This window comes from Pleurodeles waltl, chromosome 4_2 (assembly GCF_031143425.1).
Source record: "Pleurodeles waltl isolate 20211129_DDA chromosome 4_2, aPleWal1.hap1.20221129, whole genome shotgun sequence".
Classification (NCBI taxonomy): Eukaryota; Metazoa; Chordata; class Amphibia; order Caudata; family Salamandridae; genus Pleurodeles; species Pleurodeles waltl.
In genome coordinates, this window is record NC_090443.1 from 129426449 (window position 1) to 129446805 (window position 20357).

Here is a 20357-nt window from a genome sequence, read left to right on the forward strand (position 1 = left end):
AAGGGTGTCAGTCAGTAGTGTCAGAAGAGGGTCCAAGTAGACACACTTGATGAAACACAGAGGCTACATCCAGGTACTAAAGAAAAGCTATGATACTGACCATTTGCCCTAGACTCACTGGTGGGAGGCACCCTTTTGGTTTCGCGCTTATGTTTGGGAGCTGGGCTAGAACTAAGAACTGACTCCTGCAACGACGAGCCTAGGGCTATCTCATTGATCAATGGAATTGCTATGTCCATTGGAATAGACAAGGCCGATTGCGCAGCTGATGGTGGATCAGGTGCTATGTCCATGGTGGAAACAGAGGGTTCAGTTAGATCCAGTGATAAACACCTCTCTACCAAGTTGATCTCCTTTGTAATGACCCCCTGCAGCCCTGTCTAAGAAACTTTTGATAGATGCGCAGTTGGGTGCCACCGATGGCTAAAGAGCTCTGCCTTCTCACCCATTGAAAAAGCCAGAAAATCAAACACACAGCAATTGATTACTAAGCATTAAATAATAGCCGAGATGAAATATAGTCACCTTGCTTATCCGATTTCAAGGGGTCATCAAATTTGGGATTCTTGGCTCACTTATGAAGTACATTGAAGCCCTCAGGCCCCCACCTGCTGCAGTGGTGCCTGGGGGATGTAGTCCCATCTCAGTCATAAAGGAAAGGTGTGTCCAGGAATGCGGGGCAGGGGAACCGCTGATATCAGCACCAGCACTGCTGGATCCTTACTGCGCTTATAAAGCATGTTGAAGGGCTCAGGCCCCACCTGATGGAATGGGGCATAGTCCCACCCCAGTCATTAAGGAAAGGTATGTACACGAATGCGGGCCAGGAAATCCGCCATTATCAAAAATGTAATTCAGGAGTTTTTAATCTTTGTCTTGAATACAAAAATGCATGTGCTCTAGTTGTTCATTAGAAGGGGGTTACCCGACAGACTGCTGCCAGAAGTACATGTTTAGTCTGCATGTCAGAACATTTTACTGGCATGAATGGGGAAGATGTTCGAAAATTCACCGGAAATGGTGTCCTCATTTTGGCTTTCTAAAGCACTAGCCATAATTTCTATGACAAAAATAACCCCCTCATTTTGTTAATTTCTGAAGCAAATGCTTTATGTTTTAAAGCTTTGGTTCCATCAAGATGGCTTCAGGTGTGCCATACTGTCACAGGTATAGAACCCTAGTTGTTCATTAGAATACTGGGGGAAGCTGCAGTAGAACACTGGGGAAACAACTGACAGGCTGCTGTTGTAAGTACATGTTTTACTCAGAGTATCAGACTTTATTCCCACATACCACAGTTACTAAAAATAGTATGAGACCACCAAAAAATGATTAATATTGCAACTAAATCTGTTATTACTCTTTATATGTGCCGCTTTTTGTGAGAATCAAACCTGCCATGCACCACAATACATTTCAACCGGAGCCATGTCCCCGAGTCCTCTAATGGTGTTGTCCATCTTGTGGCCAGCCAAACAAGGGGGGGGTTCCCTGGGTTCCTTGCCCTCCCTCTCCCCATATGCCACATGCAGTCAGGTTGTGCTCGCCCTGCCCCTTTAAATATTTTTTTAATTCATTTTCAGGAAGCAGGGACCATGTTCCTGACTCCATTAATGGCTGCCACAACATATTAGTCAGGTTGTGACCAGCCAACCAGAATCGATTACTCCCTTTAAAGTGGTCAACCAGAGCATATCTGAACACCAACAGTCAAGACATAACTGTAAATTCAAACCCATTCATGACCATCCCAAGCGCTTCTTCAAATGCAAATTTCCAACAACGGCTGAACAGATTTACACCAAATCATAACAAACATTGGCAAAGCCAATAGGTCTCGCCAAATCAAGAGTTATTGGCTTTGCCCATATATTTTAGCTAAGTTGTTCACCAGCGTAGCTGTTGTACATCAAATCTAAAAGTTAATGGCATAGAGTGGCGTGGAATGTCATAGAGTGGAATGGCAAAGGGTGGAATAGTGTTGTAGTGTGGACTTACAGAAAGTGTGCTGTATTGCAGTTGCATGGATTAGCATTGAGTGCAGTGGACTTGAATGCAGTGGCATACAATGCAGCGTCAAAGAATGCAGTATTATAAACTAGAGTGGTGCATGGTAGAGTGCAGTGGTGCAGAGTGGAGTGGTACAGAGTGGAGTACAGTGGCATAGAGTACAGTTGTGTAGAGTGGTGCAGAATGGAGTAGAGTGATGCAGAGGGCTGTGTAAAGTTGAGTGGCATAGAGAAGTGATTCCCAACCTTTTGACTTTGGTGAACCCCCACTTTATCATTTCAAGAACCCAGGGAGGGAACTCCGCTGAATCATTATTGGAATCAGGGGACCCCCCTTACTAAGTCATTAGTGGAAGCCAGAGACCCCGGCCTAAACATTGTTGATGATTTAAAATGCAAAACAATGCACACAAAAATACTGAAACAAGCACTCATCAAACACATGCACACATTTTATTTAATTTGCAAACAAATATAAACAAAACATACAAACTTTAATTTTAAAAGGAAAGTTGGAGCTTTTCTAAATTTAGGGAAGCCACACATACTATATTCTGTTTGATGCACCTGAACTGCTCCCACTAATCAACATGAAGATACTAATGTAATTTCAAATTCATTGACATTTACAGTGCGTTTTTAAATTTTCATTTGTACATTTAGCCACTCTATTTATATACACCTTATTGATCTGTTAATAATATATAATTTTCAAAGCAGTTGCGGACCCCCTGCGGAGGCTTTGTCGAAGATTTGTGGACCCCTAGGGTTCTAAGCGGTCATGAAATTCATATTATTTGTAAGTCCTCTGTTTCCTGGCATCACCTCAGGCCTTTTTATCCTCTTGAGTATTTAAAAGAGAGCTTTGAATAACATTGATGTGAGTAGTAATACATTTAAGATATTAGTAGCAAGATGCATACAGGCTGTAATGGTACTTGCATGTATTGGCTAATACTAATGTTCCAAGGTTTTTCATCCTTCTGACAGTCATATTATGCCAAAAGTTCTTAGCACTTGATAACGTGTTCCTTGGCTCTGTTTGTTAGTGATCTTTCAACACTTTTATGAGGGGGTGGACTTGCTCTTCCATGCATTTTTGTCAATATCATTGGAAATCCCTCAATCTCTCAGTGGTATCTTAATTACATTGTTAACTATTCTTCCTCCCTGGTGGGCCACTAACCTGGATGTAAATTTCTAAATATGAAATCCTATATTTTCCTCAGCAGACCATCAAAATGAATTGATTGCTGTCACTTTGCTGCATGGTAGTGCAATTGAAGCTATATGCAGCCTTAAGGGAGAATTATATTTTTTACTTAAGGCAGGCTCCATGCCAATGGGAACATTTACCTTCCTTCCATTTTACCTTCCATTTTCTCTCTTATAAAAAGAGGGGAAAATGAAAAACGTGCTTGGTGCATTAGTGCTGCTTGATATGTTAGTAAACAATTTTTCTTGTTATATTTTTCATGTGTTTTTAACGTTGTCTTATAAAGAAAAGCTGAAAGATTAACAAGTATAAACCTAAAACTCCCTATCCATGGGCATTCCATGTTTTGGAGAGTGTTTTCTCTCAGCTTTAGAGATGTTCCCGGATCATCATCCCCACATGACAGAGTATTCAGCATTAATAAATGTAACGAAACTACCTTTGTTAGAGAACTGCTGTTACAGGTAAGTAATTTGTTCTTCGCCAGTCGATGGCATGTCATATGTATGATGAATATGTGTGTGAAAACTGTACGATAAATTATTATTTCATGTTCACATTTGCATAAAGCCAGCAGAACAAACCTTTTGATCTACTCACCCACCTTTCTTCTGCTTAAATTGGGGTCAGCTGTGTTGAAACCACGACTGATTGCCATGCGGCCTGCTCACCGAGAGGTTGGTTCTCTGAGATCTCAATTAGCCCGCACCAGTGATTAGCACATTATCCAGTTCTTCCTCATCTTGGCATTCCTCTCTATAACTGTTGCTTTTCCCATGACATATAAAGAACTATAAATCTACTTTGCGAAGAAGAATCAGGGTGGGGCGAGCTGCTTGTGTATGTAAAGTTACAACATACGATTTCTGTGTTCTGATGGTGAAGAACATTCTCCAGCTGATGTTTCTTCTTGAGCATTTGACTTATGTTCTTATATAGCAGATGTCCATGCTTTAAATTAGATAGATAGATAGATAGATAGATAGATAGATAGATAGATAGATAGATAGATAGATAGATAGATAGATAGATAGATAGATAGATAGATAGATAGATACCCCGTGAGCTCTTGTGACAGGGGTTTGTGATTGGGTGGAGACTCCAAACTCTTTTTATTGCCGAAAGCTCTGATTTCAAAAGGCAAAACGCACCCCGAGATGTGAATGTAGTTCGATTTATTCTGTCATATCTGAAAGGTGAGGTATCAATCAACACGATCCTGTGATCAAGGTGGCTTCACCGAAAAATGTCAGAAGCTTCAGCAATTAACATATAGGTATATTTCTATGTAAGTCTATAGGTATATACTTTTTACACAGACAGTGATGCACAGTGATCCAGACATTGTCAATATATTAACTCATTTCATAGAAAAAATGTGGTTCATATCTGTTGTGCATGCTGTGATATGACTAACCTTCACTTGTTGGACATTCAGGGGGTCATTCTGACCTTGGCGGTCCATGACCGCCATGGTGGCGGGCGGCGGAAGCACCGCCAACAGGCTGGCGGTGCTTTCTGGGCGATTCTGACCGCGGCAGTAAAGCCGCGGTCAGAAAAGGGGAGCCGGTGGTTTCCCGCTGGCCCAGGGAATCCGCCATGGCGGCGCTGCTTGCAGCACCGCCATGGGGATTCCGAGCGCCTTCCCGCCAGCCTGTTTCTGGCGGTGTCCACCGCCGGAACCAGGATGGCGGGAACGGGTGCCGTGGGGCCCCTGGGGGCCCCTGCACTGCCCATGCCACTGGCATGGGCAGTACAGGGGCCCCCTAACAGGGCCCCACAAAGATTTTCACTGTCTGCTGTGCAGACAGTGAAAATCGCGACGGGTGCCACTGCACCCGTCGCACCCCTTCAACTCCGCCAGCTCCATTCCGAGCCGGCTTCATTGTTGAAGGGGCTTTCCCGCTGGGCCGGCCGGCGGTCTTCTGGCGGTCCCCGCCGGCCCAGCGGGAAAGCCGGAATGGCCGCCGCGGTCTTTCGGCGGGAACCGCTTAGCGGGCGGCGACCGCCGACCGCCGCGGTCAGAATGACCGCCTCAGTATCTTATTTTTGACGTTTATCTAACTATTGCTATTTTGAGAGCTACTGTTTCTATTCTCAATACACTATTAATCATTGCATGCCTCCTGCTATGCCTAGTACATACCTGTATACATGTGTTTCCTGTCTTTGAAGGGAACACTTGATGGACTGATAGAAGTGCAGGGACAGGTTGGCATAAGACTCACCAGTTCATTAATCTTGACGTTGGAACACTCGCCCTGAGTGTGGCCGATCACAGATCCATTGTTGCAGTGTGAGTTGTATAAAATTTGTATTTCAGGTGGGGCCTGCAGGTGCACCAGAGTAATGGTGGATGATAGGTCCTGGAGAGAGAAAATGAATACAGTTCAGGTTTTAGGCTGAAGAAACTTATCATGGATTTAAAGATTTAAAGTCATTAGAAATCATTTTCAGTGACAGGGAACAGTTAGTTAGTGGTTAGATCCTAGAAAGAAGTGCGAACAGTAGTGGGCACTCAGATCAGCAGTAGCAGATGCCCTATGAATAGTTGGCAGCAGCCAACAGTGAGAGGTCTGTTCGGAAGTATGAGTAATCCATCAATGAATGACAAAAGTGGTTAGTGACTGTGAGATGTGTGAAGTGTGTTGTTGTGATTACATGTATTTTTTTCTGATTGATACTTCTACAAGAATATTCCTCACCTGTAGAACTATCCCAGGCATCTGAATTGATCCTTAAACTTCAAAGCTGTCACATTGCTCTTCGCATCGATGCCAGAAGTGGCACTTGGTGACACCATCGAAGTTATATTCAGTTCCTGTTTTTCTGCTGATCCAGAGTTCTCTCTCTCAAGAGGTTTTACTCTGAAAAATATTGCAGTACAATGTCTCCCTCCAAAATATCTGGGTTTAAACCCTGTAAGGACTGTGGGGGAGAGATGTGCATTACTGATCCTCATGCGATTTGCCTCTTGTGCCCGGGGTCGGACCACGACTCCCGGGCCTGTTCTTCGTGCCACTTCATGCATCCCAATGTCATTAAAGAGCATGAAGCTAAATATTTTGAGGTTCGAGCTAAGGAGGACAAGCAAAGTGGAAGCTGTTACAGACTTTGTTCAAGGTCACCATCTTCATCTGAAAGCAAGCAGAAGTAACACAAGATGACGTAGAAGTGAACCAGGGCATCACTCTCCCACTCTCTCTGGATATTCATTCTCAGAGATGGAGTTAATCTACCTGCCCCTGGTAGCTCCCACCCTTAGCAGCTCTTCTCCAGTGCCGTCACTAGACCTGCCATGAGATCAGCCTCCGACTCCACCAGATTTTAAGGTTCCAGGACCGTTTTTTACAGCCCAACATCAACACCAGCTTTTCTTGAGTTACTTATGTCAGGGTCGGACCCAGCTGAGTTCTTAAATGCTATGTATTCTCTTTTTTGCAAAGACATCTCTGCCATCCAGCATACTTGCACACACTTCGGCTCCATACAGAGAACCAAGTTTAAGGTTCCTCCCTATGGGCCCGACGCCGACCTGTGTCATACCATCAACCTCAATGCCAGCTCTGCATTGCTTTAACCTGGTTCCCCAGTACACAACGGCTTGGATGGCACTGTTACCACAGGTGCCGCCTCCGGCGCCCTACACAATACCACTGGCGCTGCTACCTGAGGCCATTCCCAGGGACAAATCTCAAAGAGATACCCAACGCCTCAGTGAAGAAGAAGAATACAGAAGTAGGCTTCATGAAATATTTGGCACCGTTATGGACCCTCTAGACCTGGGCCTTTGGGAACACAAGCACAAATCTTCAATGAGTATACCATGGTCCACTCTCTGATAGTGGATTGAACACCTCCCCAGAACTAGCCATGGATTTCCCCTTGGCCCTCCTACACCAGATGTGGTCTTCTGCCACGAATGTGTGCTTGAGCCTGCAGAGGTGTTAGACCTACAACTCCCAACTATGGACACCAAAATGAACTTCTTAACAGAAGTGCTGTTACCATCAGCTCCAGCAGTGGAGACATTGCTGTCTTTTAAGGAAGTCATACTTGTTCCAGTTATGGCAGCATGGGAGAAACCATCTTGAAGTCCTGCAGTCAATAGAATAGTTGCCTGTTGCTATCGCTATCGCCTAACACTCCTGTGTAGTTGCTCCTTAAGGATGTTGATGTTCAAAATTGTGGTTTTGGTGGCTATTGCCACAGCCGGAAGGGCTGGTGAATTACAAGCTCTCAGCTCATTCCCTCCTTTCACCTCTTTCTATCCCTTCAAATTGGTGTTGCAAACCATGACTGATTTCCTGCAAAAAGTGGTGAATCCATTCCACCTAGGTCAGTTCAGCACTCACCAAACCTTCTATCACCCACCCCATCCCACTAAGGACAAGGAGCGGTTGCATTGGTTGGATCCTAGGCAGGCTGTCAGCTACCCAACTGTGCCAAAGACAAATGACTGGATGATCAGCCCTTTGTCAGTTACTGTAAAGCTAAGTAGAGGAAAGCGGTACAAAAGAGGACCTTCTCCAGATGGATAATCTTATGTATCAAAACCTGCTATGCTGTGGCCAGGAAAGACCCCCAGAAGGACTTAAGGCTCATTCCATCAGGGCCAGATCCACAACTTCTTCCCTTGCCAGGGAGTTACCATCGCAGACATCTATGAGGCGGCACGGTGGGCATGTCTGCACAATATTTTTCCAAGCACTACTACCTGGATTCTGAAGGGATGGGCAATTTGCCAGAGCTGTTGCGCAAGACTTCCTTTTCTAACCATCCATCCATCAACTATGCTTCAAAGGCAGGGCATTGCCTGTAATCTGATCTACAGGTGAGGAATTTGCAGGTAGAAGTATCCATCAAAAGAAAAATTTACTGAACTGTGGTAACAAACTATCTGGTGGATACTCTATTTACATGCAGATTCCTCACTGCTCCGCTCGCCTCCTCATTTGATGGCTTTGTTGTAGGAAACATTTATAATATTCTACTATAAGTTTTTAGTATTACACTACTCCATTGATGTCAGGCACTCGCCTCAAAAAGTAGATGGAAACTCACATTGTTGCACTAGGGTGGAAGCTATCAGCGGCGGTTCTTCCGTAATGTCGGAGGAGCATCACTCCACTGCTCCGTGCCAGCAAAGAAAAAATAAAATGATAATAAAACAATTTTATTTTATTAATTTATTTTTCATTCCCTGACTGAGCCATGCAAGTGTAGGGAGGGTTGGGCCATGGCAGGGAGGGAGGAGTGGTGGGCACTGTAAGTGTGCATGCCGGTTTGGCCGGCTGACTTAAGACGGCCTACCTGACATGCACATTTACATTTCTCCAACCTAGCTGTGTTGTACAGCCAGATGGAGAAAAGGCACAGGCTCCCTGTACCTGAACAAGTGTTAAACCAGCCCACTGAGGCCAATCCCTGTGCTGCTCTCATGCTGGGTAGTAGCATGGGAACAGTGTCTGGATTAGATGGCGAGTCGGGGAGCATGTGCTGTGTGGTAGCCAGGAGCAGAGGAACGCCGAGGTGGCCGGAAGCAGAACTGGGAGTGGCAGGTGTTTTCCTTTTATTTATCATTTTCCCCCACAGTGCCCCACCACATTCTGTTGCCAGCAGCCACCACTGGGAGCTATATATCTTCACTGACGTCACCAGATGCCACTTTGTGTTAATTCAAAGCCAGTGCCCCCTACCCGTGACATGAGAGCTTTGAATGTTCCAGATCTAGTTTGACGCCAGGGATAATTCTTTGGTGAGGAATCTGCTGGTAGATAGAGTACCCACGAGAAAGAACATTACCACAGGCAAGTAACTTTTTCTGATGACAGATGCTACATGTAGAGGATTTTGACATATCATTATTGTTACGTTCCAGCCTCGACAGTCCTATAAAAGAGAAGTCCCTTCATAAACTGGTTGCGTAACCAGTGCCTTAAGCACTTTAACACTGTTGGGAAACAAAGCTGTTGGAAGCGAGTCTCAACCCATTCCCAGGTCCTTCCTCTTTTGAGACTGCTCTTGTCACCTCACCAGCTGTGTTTCAGCCAAGGGGGTTGGATAAAATCTGCCTCCTGTGAAAATCTATAGAGCTGACTGCCTTTCACTTAAATTATAATTTAAATAAATGTGAAATTCTGCATCTCATTTATTTAATTTAAAATTCTGTGCTGAACCACATTTCCTGTGTCTGACGTGTTTAAGGGAATCCTATAGGGCAAATAATGTTCTCTTTGACCCGCTGGAGGCACTTGGCTCCAGCAAATGGGTCTTTAAATTTATAAAATCATTTCGCACAGAACATTCTCAAGAGTTCTCTCTGCTGCTCGATGAGGGAATCGTTTCAAATTTCCGTTAGACCGCAGGTTGATATACCCGGGTTGCGATCTCAGTCTTCATCCAACCATCACCTGAGTTACCTCTGAGAATACAATGTGAGGAATACTACAGCTAACTGTCTGAGTGTAACGGTATTGGATCTTGACAGATATCCCCACTTAGTGGATGTTAACAGTTTGTCTCGTGGTCACCGCTGCAGCTCTTTCCTTCACGGAACATATTTGTGCTTTCTGAAATTCAATAGGTTCTGCAAAACCTGATGATGAGTGCACAGATGTATCGCTTGGTTTCATTAGTGTATGATTTGATAGTTGAAGAGATTCCGGAAGTACCAATGAGTGACATGATTGAATTTACAATATTGTCCTGTTGTTTCCTCTCCCTAACTTGTTGGGATTTGCTTAAGCCACATTCTGGACTGAAAAAGTTGTATAAACAGAAAGGTGTCACTGTGAGAACTGTTTAAGGCCGAGCATGAGTGTCCCTCTTTCCCCCTATCCGGACTCGGGAAACACATGCTCCTCAATATTGCATGGTTTCTTATTTTTCCATTTTAATTAAAGTACAACTACTTATTCCTTTATGCGTAGCGGATCGTCACAAAGTCTAATTTTGAGTCTGGAGAATGTCTACCTGTGCTGCAATCTGCTGTACATCTGTAAAAGGGGTTCGCGCCGGGCATTGTCCTATAGTCTTGAAACTGCCAATTCCTTCCAGTGTCAATGTAACAATAGCCTCTTCAGCCCATAAATTGCCTGTTCACTGGGGCACGAAATGCTGCATAGATAAAGGACATATGAGAATGGATTGCGGGCACAGGAGGCATGGAAGTTCAAGTACACAAGTTCCTTCCATGAAAAAACAAGGAGCACCAACACACAGTTTCACTCAGACAGGGGGAGCGAATTACGCTCCAAAAGAATTCCAAATGCTATCATCTTCCAGAAAGACCAGGCAGGAGTCCCCACAAATTATGACATCCCTTTTCATGTATCAAGAGATTTTGCTGCCGACCACAGATTATGCCACTGTTAAAGCAGACAAGAGCTCATGTCCACTACAACAATTATTCTTGCCAGTGTGCACAATTCTCAAAATGAGGAAATGGTAACTTCCCAGGAGGACAAAAACTGAGCAACAAAGGAGCTCAGTACTACGGCAATCACGCCAGTCTTTAATTCTTTGGTGATGTTCGAGACACTCCTTCCGAAGCCTCATGCCAGAATGTTGGTCCTTCTTATTCCTGATTCACTGGAACCAATCATGCATACTTTCTTAGGGCTGTTCTCCATGAAGCTGAATAAGCAGAAGCGCAGAATGCCAGAGTCTATAGGAAAGAAAGTGTGCCATATAGCCACAGTGTATTTGGGGGCTGTCAGCGTTTTGTCTCACATGGGCAGGTATACTTCATAGATATGTTTGTTGATCTTCCCAGCAGGATCTGAGAAAAATCATAGAGAGGACATGATATCCTGCAATCATCTGTGCCACGGTAGGTTCACCAGATATAGTAGCATCTGGAGAATTTTGTCATGGTGTTTCAACAAGGCATTCCTCCTGTTTCAGACTACCAACTTTGACTTCTTAGTGACAGCAGAAACTCTTGGCATTGGCCCCTTGCTATTTTGATCTCACGTAGGTGACAAAGCACAGAGAATAAAACAAAGTTAAAAATACCAGCACACTAACTTTGGAAACAAAACAGCCTCTGAATTCAATCTAAAGGATATGGCGGCATTCAACAAAAGACCCTCATGCCTTATTGGTAAGGTCAATAACAATTACAGTGCAGCGTTAAGCAGCTTATTCCCTTTTTAAAAGGCAGAAATCTCCTATGATTTGTGGTTTCCAACAGCCCTTCCAAAGGATCTCTCATACTGCCATTTGCATTGGGCACCACTGTGGAGGGACGCATTAGCAACTATTTTCTTTCATGATAGTTAACAAAAGGTAATTGAGTGCTTGATCTGGTAAAGGATGGTTTAAAAACATGTTTTGTTCTGCCTCATCTGACATTCAAACCAATGGCATCTGCATCATTCGTATAGACTGACTGGGACAGTACGATCCATCTCTTCAACAGAAGAAAGCTGTGGAGTTGGTTAATTTCTTATTTAGTGTTTATTTAGTAGTTGTGTTTAGCAGTAGATGTAATATAGGCCTCTTCTGAGCCCTCGACAGAGGGACAAATACATGACATTATGAAGTTAAATATCAAGGAGAACTAGACTCAAACTGCATCATATGGGGACCAAATCTTGCCTTCTTCAGCTGTCCCAGGGGTACGAGGGCATAGCTTAATACCTCTTTGTAATGTTTATGTATTTCCTGAACTGAAGTAAATGGCACCAGACATAAGTGAGGGTTAAGGAAGCTCCATAGTTTCAGACCCCGACCTCCTAAGGATCTTCTACAGTGTTTTTATTTGACAAGGAAAGCTGTGGAGGACCTCAGATTCTTGTCAGGATCATAGTGCTATGCCAGTTTATGAAAGTAGCCAGATCCTTGTAATTTGTGTGTAAAGCAACATTTTTTAACTTGATCCTGGCTTCAACCGGAAGCCAGCATGGAACGGCAGGTGTTACATGGTCTTGCTTGCATAAATGAAAGCAAAGTCGGTCTGCCCAATTCTTTGTTTTTGGTCCAAAACATCGAACAAAAAAAAGGGTGTTTTTTTACAAACATGCCAAGAGAAAGATTCAGGATGTTAATCCTGTGTGAAATCTTCCCATGTCTACATGAGGTAGATTGTATGGCTGTAGACATTGTTAAAAAGCAAACTTGAAGAAATACTACACATTATGCTTTTCCCACCTTTAAGTCTTCACAGAGAACTTGGATGCCCTCCACCAGCGCGCAGTATAGATGCAAGTAACTGTTATTGGACTTTACCACAGAAGATTAATCTACTAACGTGCTCAGTGGATGTCAAGACTTTTTTCTGGACATTTAGCTGTATTTAAGTAGAGACCAGCAATATCTACTTTGCAGCCTTTGGAGGCCACTGGACAGTTATTCGGAGCCATCCTCCACAACCGTTGAGGTTATTAAATGACATCTGATAGGCCTGATGCACCCATTCCCCCTGGTAAGGTACCCATCATCTCTTGGGCTGTGAAACTGGTGCTCCAATTTTCTAATCACATTGATGCATAAATAATTTTAACCTACAGCCATCTGCTATATGAAGGTCCCCTCTTGGTAAACGTCTTTCCTACTAGTCATACTGGAAGCAGCTCCATTAAAGAACTGTAAGCTATATGCCATGTTTTATCAAGGCAATGTAGTCATAAGGACTTTGCTCATATCTGTTACTGCGCTTCATATGAAATAAGAGATTTAGGGCCATATGTACAAACACATTTTCCCATAGACACAGAATGGGCAAAACTGCTTGGTACATCTGGCCCTTACTCTCTACCTACTTCCTGTGCCCCCATCACTCCTAGACTGCGGAGACTACTACCTTAATGGCAAACTTGCCTTAATTTTTTTATCCTGATGGGATCAGGGCTGCGACTTGTACTGATTAGCCATTCTAGCATTAGATGCGAACATAGTGACTGCAAAAAGCCTCTATTGCTAATTGGATCACTTTTTATCTGTCTCTCCCCTACGCTTTGTCATTCAGATTAAGGTACACTTGGCGTGGAAATAATCTTCCACCTAGCGTCCAAGCACACTCCATCAGAACGAAGGTAGTCTCTGTGGCATTCTACACCTAACTATCAGAGAAAGATGCACAGAATCTGTGTGGGCAATTTCACATGCTTTCTACAGGCACTACTCAGTACATATACACCCACAGGGATGCATCTATTTATTGGTTGGGAAGTTCTTCCTCGCTAATTGACCAGGCATGCATTGCCCAATGCTGATTATCCTCTAAAAATCTCTGTAATCATTGCTGTGGAATCTACAGATATTTTGAGAATGGGAAAGAGCCACATTGCGTGTATATGCTAAAGTTACATTTATAGTGACTTCTTACTTACAGTTTAACTGCTCTTTCCGATTTTCAACAGCTTCCTCTGACCACTTTGTAATGGAGATCCATCGAGGTCTATTCCCTGAGACCCCTTAACTATAACCTTTTACTTTGCACAATAATGCCTTATGGTTCTCTGTGTTACTTGATAAGTAAGGAAAGTTTGCATATTTTGACATTTTGTATTTTAAATCGTAGCATTCCCACTTAGTGGTGCATCATTATTGATCGAGTTTATGCATGAGCTGCATGGAAAACAAGTCCTTATTCCTGGTGTAGTGCTATATATATATACAATTCTCACCACATTCTCATGGACATCATGGGAACATTCAAATCTCCTTTCATATTTTTTACCTTGTGTAAGCTATTATAAAAGCCCATGTATTTAGCTAACAAGCAGCTAGAAACATCATTATACAAGGAGCTGTTCTGAATGGCTTTCTCCTGATATGTGTATGAACACTATAGTTTTCCGTGGGTTGCAGGAGTTGCTTCAGAAAAACACCAATTTCCCTGAGATGTAGTATTTTTTTCACCTGAGCATCAGGGCCAGCCTGTTTTCCTCGTCCGGAGTCGCGATGGCTCATATGGCAGTCACTGGCAGGGAAATCCACTGCTACCTAGTGATTGACCGACTGTGGGGCCAAGGTTTTCCACTGTCAGCGATCCATTGATTCCCCTTCCTCTAAATGCATTTGATGTGGAGAGAGAACCATCGATCTATGGCAGATTCTCAGCCCTGCCATGCTTCAAACGACCTCCTGAGAGCGTACTGACTCTGGGGGGACGACCTGGAGGGGTGCTAGGACCCATATACAAATAACCTGCCGGATTTTGGCTGTATGACTCCTTACAGACTCTGATATTGTCTTTGGGATTGCCCTTAAGCACCCTGGCTCTTCTGCTACGTCCACAAGGCTCGCTGGCCATCACCATGAGCCATCATGTCTACTGCCCATGTCCAAATCCAATCAAGCATCACCTTAGCCACTTAACCATAAACTCATATCGTTGGAAACTGTCTGGGGCATAGACAGGGACACTTGTACGGATGGTCAGCTGCATATCGTGCATGCATGGGTGCTTCGTGCCAAGTGCCAAAAGCTGACGTTTTTTAACAGCAGTGAAAGTAGATTTCTGTCCCTCCACAAAGTGGCAATATAACCACATATTGACAGTGGGAAAAGCTCATCATGAAGGAGACTATGGGGGTCATTCTGACCCTGGCGGTAATTACCGCCATGGCGGAGGTCGGCGGTAGCACCGCCAACAGGCTGGCGGTGCACCGCTGGGCATTCTGACCGCGGCGGTTCAGCCGCGGCCAGAAACGGAAAGTCGGCGGTGTACCGCCGACTTCCCGCTGCCCTTGAGAATCCTCCATGGCGGCGGAGCGCGCTCCGCCGCCATGGGGATTCTGACACCCCCTACCGCCATCCTGTTACAGGATGGCGGTAGGGGGTGCCGCGGGGCCCCTGGGGGCCCCTGCAGTGCCCATGCCAATGGCATGGGCACTGCAGGGGCCCCCGTAAGAGGGCCCCACGAAGAATTTCAGTGTCTGCTTTGCAGACACTGAAATTCGCGACGGGTGCAACTGCACCCGTCGCACCTTCCCACTCCGCCGGCTCCATTCTGAGCCGGCGTCCTCGTGGGAAGGGTGTTTCCCGCTGGGCTGGCGGGCGGACTTTCGGCGGTCGCCCGCCAGCCCAGTGGGAAACCCAGAATGACCGCCGCGGTCTTTTGACCGCGGTACGGTCTTTTGACCGCGGTACGGTCTTCTGGCGGTTCCCGCTTGGCGGGCGGCTACCGCCGCCCGCCAAGCTTAGAATCACCCCCTATATGCTTTTCTGTGGGTTGGAATCCCAGTTCACTTTTGTGCCGTGGGTTTTAGGTGTTTTAAAACATTTTTTGTTCTTTGTGACAGTCTTAAATATTGCCCTCTGCATGAGCATAACCCACTGAGTTAACCTTCCTTACGCTGCAGCTAGGTGCAGAACTAGGTCTAAGGGCTGACATGTTCTATGGTTTATACATTGTATCATTCTGTCCAATAGCTAGGTTCCTTCGGCGTGGGGCTTAAAACAAACCACACAGTAAACAAACTGAGACCCGGAGATGTCAGAGTATTGGATAACACTGGAAATGCTGGGGAACTGTTGGAGAGGAGAGGGGGCAGAATGTCAGTCACAGAAGCTGCCAGAATGTTACTGTTTTATTAGCACTATGCTGTTCTACATTTCGTTTCTATAAATAAAAACCTATACTCTCTAAAGGATCTATCGCCGTATCTCTGACTGGACAGTGACCTCCACTAGTTTCTTATTAAAACTGATAGTTCTACACACACTGCCACCCAGCCTGCTTGATTTTCTTAATGTGCAAGGTACCCCACCCATTCTTTATTATTATGTTACAATTTCAAAATGGTCGTCTACCATCTTGGAATAGTAAAACAATAATACAGTATAACAAAAGCCATTCGAAGATAGCTGGCGTAGGTTTTATGTGTGCACATGCACACAAATGGGTGATCAAGTTTGAATGTGTTATTATGTTTAATAAAACCATTCCAGGGGGGCTACTCGTGCATACACATGTTTTCAGACTCGCATGTGACAATCTTTTATTTTTGTAATACTTCACAAAAGGCATTGCAAGATTGCCCTCTGCACTTGCACATGTGTTCACGTGTACAGGTGGCCATCTTAGAATAACGGTTTTCTTCCATACGGTATAACACAGAACATTTCAGGATTGTGCCAAAAGGTAGTTGTCTGTTGACGCACATGCACCCGGAGGCACAGTCATTTCATAATGCTTTTTGTTATAATTTAACATTACTTTTACTGTCCAAGATGCCCAATGTATTGGTTTCTTGGATTGGCAAAGTAAAATTAAACCGTAGCAAAGAAAATAAGCATTGTCAAAGCCAATAACTCTGCAACCAAATAGATGCCTATTTGTTTTGCGATGGTTTTATAAAAATATAGAAAATTATCTTACTTGATAGAGTTATCAAAAGTGACCTCTTTATTCTAGAGTGGCTCTATTCTCCGCCTCCTTTGTTCTTCTAAATGCGTTATATCAACCACTCATCTTGTGGACAGCCCTTTTCGTCCCACCCAGCTTCTCCATTCATCGTTGCTCGTGCGAAGGAATTGACACGGGAACTAAAGACCTATCTGTGTCGCGTTTCCCAGGGCAGGCCCTGGGCCCAGAGCGCAATATGTTCGGAACACATTAAGCCATTCTCTTGCTATTACTGGAACATCACACTGAAGCGTTTTTCTCAAGGCTCTTTGTCAATGTAGTGTTCCTCAGACCTCATAAAAAATAAGGGTGGGTGTGATTCTCGTAATTCTGTGTAGCCTAGTCACTCATAATTAATTACAAATTCTGCAAGATTATGTGGAATTACCCAACAGGTGTAAGTGCTATTTTCTTAGCACAAAAATGCCCCCTCTTGTCCAAAATGGATATGAAGGTAAATTTTGCACTATGGAATAGCGCTAAATGGAGCTAAACACCAATTCCAGAGCAAGCAGATGCTCACACTCACTAAGTGTGCTGTTCTTTCTCCAGTTTACTCCTGTAATTTAGCACACGTTTCTGAGTGCAAAATAACACGAGCAACAGCGCGAGCACACACTCGCTAAATTAATTGTTTCTGTGCTGATTTCACTCCACCACCAAACTACTCCTAATTGCACGAGCACGCGTAATTACATACTTATCTAAATTCTGCATCAAAGAGCAATGTGACATTACCCAAACTACTCCAATCACTCCGTCGTCTTTAAAATTACTCCCAGGCCTGATAAATATATAATTGTCACCATCCTATAATTCCGCCAGTGAGCTAGTTCCTTTACTGACCAATGTAATCCCCTTTCCTGCCCCTCTGCAGCACTCAATTGCACAGATCTAGGTTCGGACTATATGAATGTTCTCATGTATATTTAAATACCTGAAGTATGAATGAAAAGCTGCCACATTGCCCAAGTGAGAAATTATGTTTTCCTGGTTTCCAATAAAAATATACTGGTAGTAGCAGCCCTGGTACTCACAATGTATGTAAAAATCCAGAATTACAAGAATTTACTGTAGAAAATGGGAGTTTGAAATCCAGTGTGCTCACGTGGCTAGGGTTATGGTATTGTGAAGGTCGAGGATAAAGGTTAGGTAAAGGGGTGAGTCTAATATAACGGTTCAGGTAAAGCATTAGGTTTAAGAGTGAGGATTACATTGACAGGATTATTGAAAGGGTTAGTAAGGATAAGGGATGAGGTTAAATTAAGGGTTACAGTTAGGTTAAGAGAGTTAGTGTCTATTTTAGATATTGACTGACTGGTTACTCTGTCACAATGGGGACAGATATCCCATCTGCGGAAATCTAAATCCCATTGGATATAATGGGATTTAGATTTCGACAGACGGGATGTCCGTCACCCTTGTGACAGAGAAACCAGTCCACCAATATCTAAATCAGGCCCTTAGTGTTACGATAAGGGATTGGATTAGATTGAGTGCAACAATTAGGGTGACGATTAGGAAGGATTATGTTGATCAGAGGATTAGGGTTCAAGTAAGAGAAAGTTCAAGGGCTAGAGCTAGATTAGGATGTTTCCCATCTTTTCCGAAGTGTGCTGTTTCTACCATTGCCCCCACTCCGAGCCATTTTGTTCTCACGTTATATGCTTCAGAAATAAGTTGGATGACGTTGCTTGAATCCTCCTTTAGCTCTCCGACCACAGATTTGGGGATCATTTGGCTCAGCTCCTAAAAATAAAGACAAGTATTTTAATGTATGTATGTACACACACACACACCTCAGCCAACTCGTGTGTATTGTTTCAATTGCTAAACTTCCATCCTTACAATCTCTTGGCACCTTTCTCAGGTGAAGCTCGCTTATGCTGAGACTTCACCCCCCCCCAGGGCAAGCATCAACAGGGGATGTCCTTTGTTATAAAGCATACTATCTTCTCATACCTGAGCTGAAGATGTTTGGGCCATCTCTGCCATGCTGTCCCGAGGAAGAGAAATCCCTACACGAGCATTTTCATAAAACAATGTTTAGGTTTGTTAAATTACTTTTCATTACTTTTTTAACTAAATTGATGGGTGGGGAGATGATACACGAATTGTACACTTGCAATAGCAAATGTTCAGGTAGTGTTCAGTGTGAATCACACCTAGCATCTTCCCATCTTCCCATATTTAAATACCTGTGAAATGTGAAGCAGACTTGGGGAGAGATTTTGTATAGCTATGAAAGCCGGTTGTCTAATAGCATTTTAAGTGAAACACACCAGATGTCTACGTTTGACGAAATGATGGTGGTGCATTTATGAAGCAGAATTGCATTGATATTCCAGTAGTGGTATCTCTCTCATCGGTTACATGGTCATATAACGCATTACCTCCTTTTCCGTTATTCTCAGTCACTGTACATACAAATGAAGCGGATCTGTACTTCCGACAGACTTTGTAGCCCAAATCTCCATCTTCTCTCTCTTTGTTCCCCAATACCTGCGTGCCTAGGCTCCCTTCCCTCGTCAACCTATAATTTGTGAAAGAACTGTGTGTTTTTTAGGGTCCAAGTGAGCCATCCAAAAGCGGGGTTACTGAGTATATGCATAGGAAGAGCATTCTGCTGAATGCCCAAAATATGGTTCCTTGGCTTCCTGCTAGGTTTGTGACCTTTAAAAAGGTTATAGGCAGAGCCAAAATTGAGCTGCTAGCATGATCAGGACTTAACTGGCATTGCAGGCCAGGTGGACCAGCTAGGAGAGAGACAATGAACGATGTCAGCTTTAGAATGTTAACCGTATAACTGTATGGACTTAAGACCTTCTAGCTTGGGAACTGAGTATAGAGGAACCAGCAGCAGATGTGTAACACAAGTGTTCATGCCTCCTCTAAAACGTAAATCTAACATTTGTGTTTTTTTGAAGTGCCTTTGGGGGGGTATGATGGTGGATCCCGCAGAGCTTCTCCAAATTGAGCTAAGAGATGCTGTTATCATTGCTTCTCGTCCTACTCCTTACCTCCAGCCACTAAAACAGGAGAAGGCATAACTAGGACTTTCAAAGAAGGGATATCAGTCATCGTGATCGCTGTAATCACAGCTATCAAAAAGGGAGGCAGTTCAGCTAAGTACCCAGGGCTCAGCTTTTTGTTAATAGAGATCAAGATTCCAGTCCTTCATCAGCAAGTCATTGCAACGAAGAAACATTCCTGGCTACGCTGAGTCAGACACAGAACTACTACTAAATGGCAGAATTTTAAAGTTTCCAGGAGCAACGAACATTGTTTTGCTTATCTGGAGACTTCTGTTTGTTGTGCATAACTATCAGATCAAATTTATAAGTATGTCACCTCATTAGCGCTAATTAATGACATCAAGGTCTAGGGTCAGGAACAAGAAATCAGTTTTGTGAGATGGTAAAGCTGTACAGGTTGGATGTCAGTACATCACGGTTAACAATTTAGACCTTTTACTCCATCGTAAGGGTAAGTATCAATTTACTATTCTTAATTTTGTATCTACTTTACTTGATGATGTAATGGTAATCGATGGAGTGAATGCAATGTTTTTGTTATGCCACCTATCATATCGCGATAGTGACCACACACCAAAGAACCTGTTGGGAAAAAGTCCCTCATAAGAGATTTCCAGAACAAGAGGGTTACTGAAGATTTTCTCATTAACACTGGTAAACAGAAAACATTAGTTGAGTTTTATCAGGTGCTTGATTTAAAACGCCTGAAATAAAATAAAATAAATGGGTTCATTTCA

At 43.7% G+C, this 20357-nt stretch overlaps 1 protein-coding gene across 1 annotated transcript in view; it reads right to left on the reverse strand.

Annotated features, from left to right (window-relative positions):
- The window catches only part of ITGB7 (integrin subunit beta 7), a 786164-nt gene that overhangs the window by 218612 nt on the left and 547195 nt on the right, over positions 1-20357 (reverse strand). Inside the window, exons 9-10 of the mRNA XM_069230944.1 lie at positions 18245-18334; positions 5454-5591 (exon numbers count right to left, since the gene is read on the reverse strand). Of these exons, the coding sequence (XP_069087045.1) occupies positions 5454-5591; positions 18245-18334 (228 nt within the window). The remainder of the gene's footprint in view (positions 1-5453; positions 5592-18244; positions 18335-20357) is intronic.